Raw genomic sequence first — 11,295 nt, 5'->3', positions numbered from 1 at the left:
GAAAGAAAGAAAGAAAGAAAGAAAGAAAGAAAGAAAGAAAGAAAGAAGGAAGGAAAGAAAGAAAGGAAGGAAGAAAAGGAAAGAAAGAAAGAAGAGAGACACTCTGCTCTGTGGGAGGTGGGCTGCAGCAAGAGGCCAGCCTGGAGGCAGGGGATCATGTCCCACCTTTGAGACTGTGAAGCTGGGCCAAGTGTAAGCCCAGGATGGGACTGCGACCTGAGGAAACTGTGAGGCTGTGGCCCATGTGGAAGTTCCACAGGTGCACATCCCTGCCAAGGCCCCTCACCCCACACCCCTCCAGAGCCCCCTTGTGGCCAGTCTCTCCGCAGCGTGTTCAGAGTCCCAGGAGAGAATCTGATTGGCTCAGGGGTCTCCTCTGTGTCATGCAGTCCCCCTGGGGCATCTCAGGGCCTGCCCCGTCCTGAGCGGCCTCCTCAGGGCCCTTGCACCTGCCTACTGCGTGCCTTTTGCTCTGTGACCCTTTGCGGGCTGCTTTGGAGAGACAAAGACAAACCCTGAACTTGCTCTCAAATTACTCACGGCCTCATGGGGAAAAAAGCGAAAAATGTGATTAACAGCATAGAAAGTTGAAAGCACTAAATGTTATCATAAAGGCCCACATAGGATTCAGGACTGGAAGGGATGATGAGTCCTGTGTTTGGTTCGGCTTTGTGGTGGAGGCAGCATTGGGACAGAGCCCTAAGAGGAGAGTAGGGTTTGGATAGGAAGAAAATGCATGGGCAAAGCCAGTCGCAGGAAAGCCGGTGGTAAATGGGCAAGCTCTTCCTCTGGCTCTGTCCTTTCAGTGCAGAAGTCATTCATCCATCCATCCATCCAACCATCCATCCGTGCAACAAGCACTGATTGATCACCTACTGAGTACCAGACCGGAAGGACCATCCTCGCTTCTGAATGTCTCTTGAACAATTGCTGGACATTTTTTTTTCTCACAAGGGTGAGGCCACATCACACAGGAAACAAAGGCTTGGACAACAGCCTTAGAAAGGCTCCGTCCTGCTCTCTGGGTCTGGCCTCCGAGAAGAGAGCCCAGGGGTACTCGAACTTTTGACCACAGCCCAGCGACTCTGCCTGTTCTTTCTTCCAGGAAAGAAATTCTTGATAATGAAGAGTCAGACAGGAACAACAACAAAAGTTGTGGTCCAGTTGCCAGAAATAGCCAAGAATTGCTTATTTTTAGGAGGCAATACTGGGTCCCCACTCCTGATCCTTCCTTCATCAGGACCCTCTTGGACCCTGGTCCCCTCCATGCCACCCCAAGGAAGGAGGGGCGAAGGACCCTCCCGTGAGTTTCAGAGAGGAGCCAAGCATGCCTTGCTCTGTCATGTGCTTCTGTTCCACCTTTACGGGCCAGGCTATCCACAACTCCTACCGGGCTCCTCCATATCCTAAATTCTCCCAGGACTGAGTGCTGGAGCCTGTAGCTCAAGCATTCAGAATCAGGAAGCTCCTCTGCCACATATCTACGATGTGCCCCCAGCGCCGGCTCTGTCCGTGATACAGGTAGTGTTCGGTTCCCTCTTCTGCCTACTCTTCCATCCTTCCTCTGAATTGGTTCAGGACGCAGCTGGGGAAAGCAGAAGTGATAAAGAGTGGGATTTGTGGGTAAAATACACACCATGATGGAAACACCCGATGGCAACATCTGATGGCCGGCTCTTCCCTTGGAGGCTTATGGCAGCCTACATAGGACCATGTGGCTGCAGAGCTTCTTCTGCGGAGGGCGGTGGGCCACTGCCAATCCATGTTACGCTTTGCCGCATGGAACCTTCCCTTAGCAACCATTGCAGCTCACGGGTGATTGGTTTGCTTGCTTGCTTGGTAGCCTATGGTTTCATATTTAGGCTGTTTGAAGGAAGACGGGGGCTGAGCAGGGAGGCAGGCCCTGTAGTGACCAAAGCCAAGCCAGAGGCCTTTGGAGACAGAGCCCATACAGCCTGACCTTGAACGACATTAACTACAGGCGCGTGTGGTATGATTCCAGGCAAAGCTGAATGAAACTGGAGTAACCCTCTTCAGTAGGGGCGGTACTGCATCTAAACTGCAAGGCCGCTGAGTTCCCACACTGCCCGTGGGCACCAAGACGTCTAGCCCCACACGGTCAGGCCCGGTCCTGAGTTGGCAGAGCCAGATCACACGGCCCAGCTTCCATCTCCGCTGGGGCCAAGGACGGTACTGTGGAGGGACACATTCTACATTCATGTGCCTTGTTCATAACCTAAGAATCTTAAAATGGTCAAAGAATTGCTGAGCAAGTTTCCATGTGACATGATTCTTGCTAGATGGGGTTGCAAGAATTGTTTGTTGAAGGAACATGGCGGAAACTCTATTTCGGGGAGTTTATTAGGACAGTAACAAAGGAAGGCAGAGCACAGACGAGGCAGAGTAAAGGGGCATTAGGACAGCGGTATTGCATCCGGCCTGCGGTAGATGCTGAACTGGTAGCATAGAGTGGGATTATACAGCTTGAGAGAACAGGTGAGCAGGCTCTGGCAAACCCAAACTTACAGATTTCATAGCTCTCACATAGAAGAGCCAAATGAGACAAAAATCTAGAAAAATGTGCCAGGAAATGAATGAATGGATGAATCCTGCTCTGGAAGGCAGAGGAAGTTAGAGGCTTTGACTAGACCCACAGGCACTAGAAGACAAAAGAGGCCAGCCCAGGAACCAGCTGCAGGACATGGGGACTGCCAGCACCCCGATCGCTTCCAGCAGAATCCGTGGAGGCGGGGCCCGACGTCTGCCGCTTTGCTTCAGTCCCTCCCCATGATCCCAGTATGCAGCCAAGGCTGGGACCCTCCCACTTAGCTGGGGCACACACACTCGGAGCCTATCTCTCCACCTCAGAAACTTATTTATGTGGCAGAAATGCTACAAAGGGTCTTGATCATTCAAAAGCTGAGGGAAAACCAAGAACTGAGTTGCACGTAGTGGGAGGATCATCCTCAGGGTACCCCCCACCCCAGGGGCACAGGCAGGGTCTGCAATCTGCTGAGGGTGATTCTGCAGCTGAAGTGGGGCTGGGAGAGACTCCTGCCCTTGGGAAAGGTGCAGAGGCCTAGAAAGTTCCACAGCAGGAGGCCATGGTCACCGGTGCTCTGGCCCAGGCCTGCACATGCCTGATGACAACACACCAGGGAAGCTCTGTCACCAGGCAGAGCCTGAAACCCAGGACTCGCCAGGAAAGACTCCATAAGAAGTTCTGAGTGGGGAACCAGTTTCGAAAGAAAGGCACCAAGAAAGACGTGGAGCCTGGGAGAGGGGCTCCCCCTGGAGACATATACGTTACTCAAGAAAATATCAGGGATTCAGTTGCTGAGAGAAGATGCAGAGGTGGAATTTTCCAGATAAGGTCACTGTGGTGCTGTGACTAAGGCCTGTGGGGGTAGTTGGCCCAACAGAGTCAACATTCTTGGGTCAAAGATCCTAGATAAACCACAGCATGCCTCACTGTCACCCCAGGCCACCACCCCGAGCCTCTCCTCCGTCATTTCCAGGGAGTTCCCCGGGATGCCGATGCTGCCGGGCTGGGGTCCACACTCCGAGAACCAGCGGCCTGCCCCACCATTTGTCTGCCCTTCTCCCCAGCACCCCTGGGGCTGCTGTGGTCACTCGGACACCTGGTGCCAGGTGGGAGCAACAGTGGCCTGCGAAATCTGCTCCAGAGGCCAGGGGACAGCTTATCCTAAAATTCGGTGTGAGTGGAGTCAGGGCTGTGCTAATATTGTATTAACACCTGGGACTTTTTAAAGGGGACACGTGAGAGACCAATGCGATGTGCAAGGCCCAGGAGCCACACCCTTCCTGCAGAAGACAGACCAGACCGCCCAGGCTTTAAGCCCCTCTCCCTGGACAGAGGAACCTTCCTGCTGGGACCCAGCGGGGCAGGATCGGGGAGGAGGAAACTCAGACTGCAGTCTCAGCGTTTTTGAGGTTTGGTTTCTTTACCCTCAACTTTACAAGCGCAAATTTAATCTTTGAAATTTTGATGTCTCTTTAGGAACGTGATAATGAAAAAAGAATTGAAAATCAAAATCGGGCTACGGAAAATTGTTTTACAACCTTTTACTGCTAATGCTTGCCTGGTTTAACGTGACTGCTTTTTTGGCTTGGCTGTGCTTAATAAAGGATATTTGATATTCTTGCAAAAAATAAAATAGAATCAGGAGCGTATCTACTTGGTTGGCTCCTTACTTTTGGCCATTTATTTCCTCGCAGAACTGCTGGTGAGCTGTGACGTGAAGCTGGAAATAAGTGTGCTAACCACACGTTTCTGACACCCAGGCTTTGCTGGCCCTTCCCAGGCTAGCCAATTCCTGGGGCGCACTTTTCCAATGCAAACCAACCAGTACAGATCCGCACCCCAAGCACCTCTTTATTCAGTCTCTCTCACACTCGGGGCCACCACCCACCTGCCCTAAGCGAGGCACCAGTGAAAGAAATTATTCAATGAAATTAGTCAAACTAGCCAATCCGAAGCCAGCTCCCCCTGTCTTGTCCATCTTCCACAGAAACAGCAATAAAGGCCATGCTTTCCCCTCACCCCTTCTGCCTCCTGATCCAGCCTGGTGCTTCCCCATGTGGCTCTGCGTGGCGTGGGGTGTCCCCTTCTTCTGGGATCTGTAACAAACTATCTCTTCAATGACAATCATTTCCAAATCTGTTGGCCTCACCATACCTGAATAATAATAAAACTGATATTTTAGGAGCACCTGGGTGGCTCAGTTGCTTAAGCATCCAACTCTTAGTTTCCGCTTAGGTCCTGATCTCAGAGTTGTGGGATCGAGCCCCGCATCAGGCTCCATGCTCAGAGGAGAGTCTGCCTGAGATTCTCTCCCTCTCCCTCTACCCCTCCCCCCTACAATAAATCGGTTAATTAAGATAATAATAATAATAATAAAACCTACATTTTAAAATAATTTGGGACAGGAAATCTAATTCACATACGTTCCTAATCATTTCTGAACCTTCTGGGGGCTAAATCTACATTGCCCGCCATCAGGCCAGAAAGATCGGAGAAAGTTCACTTCTATTTCCTGGACAAACAGCATTCAAAAGGTCACGCGGGACTGTGTGGGTGGGCTGCTCAGCCCCACCCTGTGGACAGAGGCTGGTTGGAGTCCCATAGGACAAAAGAACCAAAACCTGGGGAATGCTGTAGGGAAGAGGGACACTTGGGTCCCATGCCTGGTGCTTCCTTCCCTGCGTAGAAACCCCCACTAGAATCTCTCTTGTCCCCTCACGGATTCCAGATGTGGCTTCAGTGAGTTTGGAGAGGAACCGGACACCTGGATCTCAGCTCTTCTCGATGGCCAGGTTGCCCCCAGGAAAGCGAATACATGCTCTGCTCCCTCTTTCTGTATGCTTAAAGGACTCAGCACGGCGTGGGGTCAGTTGTTCTCCAGCTGTGCTGAGTCCTGGGAGTCAGTGTTAGGAAAGCCTCCGTGGCTGCCCAGCTAAGCCACACGATGATGTAATATTGAAACTGAGCCTCCGTATCCTCACCTCCGAAATGTGGGTTACAGGATTTGCCTTGCCGATTTTTTTGAGGATTAAATTGTGTAGAACGTAGAAAATCTTGCACATTGTAAATGGTTGAATGTTGGCTTCCTCTTCTTCAATCTTGCTTTTTTTCCTCCCTCATCTAAAGCTCTCCCTGCCTCGGTCCTTGCAGCTGGCTGAGCCGCTCCTGGCCCCATGTGGCTTACTCCTGGGCCTTCCCTCAGGGTTCTAGTAACTGCAGACAGGCTGTTTCTGAAGAACCAGGGGCGGCACCTCTAGAAGTTTGTTGGCAGGAGACTTTGTTTTGCTTTGCTTCATCCAAACAAGGAGGAAGTGGTTTCTGCCGGCACGCCAGGGAGGAGGAGGGCATCCTCCATGGCTGAGCCCTGTGGCAGATGGGCTGCAGGCCCCCAGCACCCCTGTGGTTGTATGGCCGGCCACGTGAGCCATGAAGGGGGAGCTTCTGCAAATGCTCAGGGAGGCTTCTGGTACTGCCGCAGACAGAGGCTGCCGCCCAGTGTGGCAACTGCCCTGCTCGTCCTCTGGACACCCTGGGACACTGCCCTCTGCGGGAGGCCAGACACAGCAATGAGGAGCCCTCGAGGGACGACACGGTCGGCAGATGCCCACGATGGGGGGGGCGGGGCAGACAAGAACAGGAAAACAACCACAAAACACGAGGCCAATTTATAGTGTCCAAGTGAGCTATTGGCAGGAGTCATGGAAATAACCAGTGAGAATTTGGGAGTCGGGGCAGGAGCTGGGAAACTCGGAAGAGTCGTGCTGGGTGGGATCACGTTTGTTCACACAGGCGGGCGAGTCCTGGAAAAACCCAAGTAACACACGATTTCTCTGTTCAGACAGCAGACATTTCTGCAGTGTCTACCCGGTGGTGAGGCCCCATGCAAGTGCCGGGGATGCTTCTGTCCCTGGAAGGTCCTATGGTAGATATACGATCCTACCCCCTCCGTAAAGCCCCTACACATCCCCCTAGCACAGGAAATCCTGGAGACATCAAATTTAACTTTAGTGCATAAATTATTGTTGGTGCCTGGTCCTGGTGTCCACTGCCATCCTCAGTCAGTTCTTGGGGAAGTGGTACTTGGTGACGTAGGGCTTGCTTCCCTACAGGGAGCGCCTGGAGGTGTGACGCTGTCCGATGCTGGTTACTGCCCTATCGCCCTGATTTTGTAGGGGGAACTGAGAAAATTCCATTTCAGGAAGTTCAACCAATGGAATGAGCATAAAATAAATGAAGACATCAAGAAAAACACCTTGTTTCTTTTGTTTGTTTAGTTCGGACTCAGAATTAAGCAGAATCCTTAGTTCAAGACACACACTCTTCATTGGTCCATGAGTGACCTGTTTCTTAATCTGTTTGATAATAAACAGTAATAATCCATGACTCAGTGGGAGATCTAGAACTTGATGAAACTGACATCTTTCTAACCCATCCCAGCCCGGGTCCCCCACCTGTCACCCAATGTGTTCACTCTCCCGAACCTTGAGTTGCTCATCCTCTTGCTTTTTTAAAACACAGACAATTGTAAACCTTTAAAATCACATAGGGCCTGGTAACTGCAGATACATACATCTCCAAATATAGTTAAAATATAGTTTTATCACATATGTGCTCTTAAATATAAATATATATAAAGATATGTATGTATGCATGTATGCAGAGAGAGAGATTTTAGTTTTAGTTGTTTCTCACTTTCACTAAAAAGGGATGGTGCTATACATAGATGTTTCTGGGACTTATTTTTTTCCAGATTTTTATTTATTTATTTGAGAGAGACAGAGAGAACAGAGGGAGAGTAGGAGGAAGAAGCAGACTCCCGCAGAGCAGGGAGCCCGATGTGGGGCTCGATCTCAGGACCCTGTGATCATGACCTGAACTGAAGGCAGCCTCTCAACAGACTGAGCCACCCAGGTGCCCCGATGAGACTTATTTTTTGCTTAATAATATATTTCTGAGGTTCATCCATTTTGCTGTGTATAGCTATATTTTATTCATTTTCACCACTATAGAAGATTCCACTGTGCTATTACACCTCAGCTTATGGACTCATTCTCTTGTCTAGTGGGTATTTGGTTATTTCTATACTGTTGGTCTTTTCCTCTGTATTATGGAAATTTCTAGACATACGCAAAAAGAGAGAGGATTGTAAAAGGAGCCGCCACGCACCCATCACTGACTGGTGTTAACAATTGTCAACACCCGGTCAGTCAATCGCATTTCATCCATACTCACCCCCCCTCCCCCGCCCAGTACTGGACCATTCTGACGCAAATCTCAACTATCATCCGTAACTATTTCTGGAAGTCAGTTAGAAATACAACCACTCTTCTTTCAAAACGTAACACAATCCCAATATCATACTTACACCTCGCTATTATCATAAATCTGGTGTCCAAAATTCCCTGGTTGTCTCCTGTTCTTTCTAAGAGCAAGACACCCCCCTCCCTTGTGAACGGCGGATGGAGGAAGTGCGTAGATGGTGCAGGCAAGGTGGGGATCTCCAAACTTGTTGGCAGCTCTCTTCTGGCTGCACTCAGCTTCTTTTCTGGGCCACTGCTGGAGCTGCCAGAACCTGAGGGTGGGGAACTCCGGGGAGCCCTGGAGGAGGGGCCCCAGGAAGGAAGAGGTCGAGAGCCACACGGCGCCCCAGCCTGAGGATCCAGAACGGGCAGAAGCACCCAGAGCAGCCCTCTGCTTGCATCTCAAACCTTGTGTCCACTTCATTCATGGTCAAAGTTCCGAATTCTAGGCCAAAAGGCCTTTGCCTGCTCCTTCTCATTTCCTTCTCCTTCCTTCCATGCTTACAGGCAAGGAAGGAAAGAGAAGAGAACAGCAGGGAAACACAAAAGTCAGGCTCGAAAACTGCCTGTAAATGTCCTTGGTCTAAACCAGCGGTCAGCGCGCTTTCTCTCTACAGCGCCAGATAACAAACAGTTCAGACTTTTTGCGACGCCACCGCCTTCAGAGAGCAAAAGGAGCCTTAGGTGATCCATGAACAAAACGACTGTGTGCTCACAAAACTTAATCTACAGAAACAAAGGGCAGGCTGCATTTGGCCAGAAGGCTGCAGTTTGTCCACCTTTGGCCTAAACAGTACAACTATTTTGTTCCTATCTATACATATACTCCTATGTTTTTGATTATTAAATATAGCACTCTAGGATAGTTCCTGTTCTTAGCCCTATTTTCAGATCAGAAGACTGACACACAGCCTGGCTAAAGGCCTTGACTAAGATCAGAGAGTGAATTGAACCCAAGAAGTTTGTCTTCAAAACCCTTGAGTTTTTCCCCTTTTTTTAGCTACCAATGAATTTTAATACTGTCTTAACCATATAAATTGCATAAACGCTATTCAATTTTTCCTTAACGTTACAAATATTTCAGTCTTGCATTCTTGATTAATTATAGCTTACAATTGATGCATAATTGTTCATCATCAGGGTAATAAGTTTCGCTGAAATATTTCATACATCTATTTATCTTCTGTTGTTGAATTAGTCTAAGATGAATTCCCAGGAGCAGCATTCCTGGGCATCTCTAGGATCAGGGAGCAGTGTGCCGGGGAAGGAGGCCTGTGGTATTTGCCAGTTTCTATGGTGTCAATACTCCCATGACGGTGGATTTTAAGCTTCTAACATGACATCACTGAACAGAGCTGGGAAGAGATGCCACACTTGGCTCTTGCAAGGAGCAAGCAGCACCCAGCACCCCCCTGGCTTGATACAAATTGCCTTTCTACTTCCCAGTACCAAGTTATAAATGGAATTACAGGATGTGGGAGTTATTATCTGGAAATGACCTTGATGTTGCCTTTTAAAACTGGATAGTGTGTGAGGGCCTGGGTATCTCAATGTTGTTTTAATTTATATCTCTATTACTGAAACAGATCATTTTTCCATGGTCCCCTTATGTGTGTTTCTTCCACAAATTCCCTATTCATGTTCCCCCATCCATGAGGGGTAGGATGCCTTTCTTTAAGTCCTGAATAACTCTATACGCTGTCATTATTAATTCCTTGAGCTCATCTGACATAATTTCCTTTATGTTCTGCTTTTATTCTTTTGTTATGCAGGAATTGTAATATAATCAAGCCTGTCCACCTGTACTCTGGTGATTCTTTTATTGGTAGTGAATGCAAGAAAATCCATCCTATTTTCATCTATTCCACAAACATGTATTAAACGTTCAGTATGTGGCAGGCATGATTCCAGGTATTAGGGATACAGCCGTGACCAAAATAACATCTCTGTCCTCGTGCCATTCCCGTGGGGAAAACTGAAAATAAACAAGTACATATGTAATGGAAGGTCTGGTGGTGATAAGATCTATAACAACACAAAGCAGAGGGAGAAACAGAGAAGGATGGAAAGAGGTGCCATTCAGAAGTGCCCCTGGGAAGGTCACTTGAACAAAGAGTTGAACTCAAGTGAAGGAGTGAGTCATGCTAATTTTTCTGCAATCTGATTTTTTAAAATTGAATTTATTAAGTTAACTTTAAGGGATTTGGGGGGGGAGAGGGGAATGGGTATATGACAAAAAAGAGGTTCTGATTATTTTTTTTTCCAATGTATATGTAATTATCCCAATACCTTTCCGTCCTCCTTATTTTCAGAAGCTTTGTTATAAAGCTGAGTCTATTTCTCAGTTCACTAAAATGTCTTAACATGTATCTTTCTCACAGTCTACTTTAATTGCTATTTTTTGGCACTTCCTTTTGAAAAAATTCACCAATTTTTGCTGATGCTCTTTGTTTAGCATTTCTGAATCCCTATTTCTAGTCTCAAAATGAAATTCCATCTTCCCCAAAAGGCAACCAACATCTTCTCTTTGTATCTACTAACACCTTCCACGGAACAGGGCCAACGTAGCTTTTTAATACATTTTTGTTAAATTTTGAATGAATGAACTATAAAACTCTTTAGATGTTTTCGACTCCACCTCACTCTTCTAAATAGGTCACAGGTGCCCAAGAGCTACTCTCCCACCCACATGCACGCTTGCTCCTGTCATTCAGTTTCAGAATAAAAATCCCATTCATACTTCAGTCCTTTACCATAAACACAGCAGCTCGTTAAACCAACGGAGGAAGAGCAGAATCCTCACAAAGGCCAAATCACTTCCATAAAAAAGGATATCGTTTGTCTCTTAATCGTTTTATTGTCTTTATTTTACTTGAGTAAGATTGAAAATCTTAATAGCCAGTCTTTAACGTGGTCAAACCATGTGCTTTTCCAGTTCTGTGTTTACACCGTCTGTGCATCCATATTCCCACCAAAACCAAGCAGACCAGGGAGAGGGGGGCCAGCACGGTCCCCCAGGAGAATGTGGTAGCTGTAGGAAGAACAGAGTCACATTATGGGTGGAAGGAACATTCTCTCACTGCCAAGCAGGACAGTGCAATGCGTGTTTATAGAGAAGACAGGAACCGGAGTTCATTTTTTCTAATAATTATGCACCGATTTTTCAGAAAGCATGCCCCTCGCATCAGATCAAGGATATTTGAGAAGGACATCTGCGGTATTAGGGAAACAAGCAAGGAAGAATGAACATCCATCAGAGAGAAAGAGCAGAGTGGGGCGAGGTGGCGAGGGTCTCTGTTCCAACCTGTTGAATAGCGTGCAATAAGACATTATCTGTTCAAATCTCAACCAGCCAACTGGGACGTGGCCAAGGTCCAGCGTGTCCTCTTCCAATGAGCGTGCATGTCAGGAGGATGATATAAACTAACACAGGACGAGAAAACCAACTTT

The 11,295-nt window shown here is 48.0% G+C and overlaps 1 protein-coding gene across 4 annotated transcripts in view; it reads right to left on the bottom strand.

The window, feature by feature from the left end:
• Positions 1-10,693: 10,693 nt before the first annotated feature.
• The window catches only part of IL1R2 (interleukin 1 receptor type 2), a 33,375-nt gene continuing 32,773 nt past the window's right edge, over positions 10,694-11,295 (bottom strand). For all 4 annotated transcript variants that reach the window (XM_021680291.2, XM_021680293.2, XM_021680292.2 and 1 more), the window contains one exon: positions 10,694-10,876. In XM_021680291.2, coding sequence (XP_021535966.1) covers positions 10,737-10,876 — 140 coding nt within the window. In that variant the 3' untranslated portion in view covers positions 10,694-10,736. The remainder of the gene's footprint in view (positions 10,877-11,295) is intronic.

Source organism: Neomonachus schauinslandi, chromosome 10, assembly GCF_002201575.2.
Source record: "Neomonachus schauinslandi chromosome 10, ASM220157v2, whole genome shotgun sequence".
Taxonomy (NCBI): Eukaryota; Metazoa; Chordata; class Mammalia; order Carnivora; family Phocidae; genus Neomonachus; species Neomonachus schauinslandi.
This window is presented reverse-complemented; position numbering and strand designations above follow the sequence as displayed.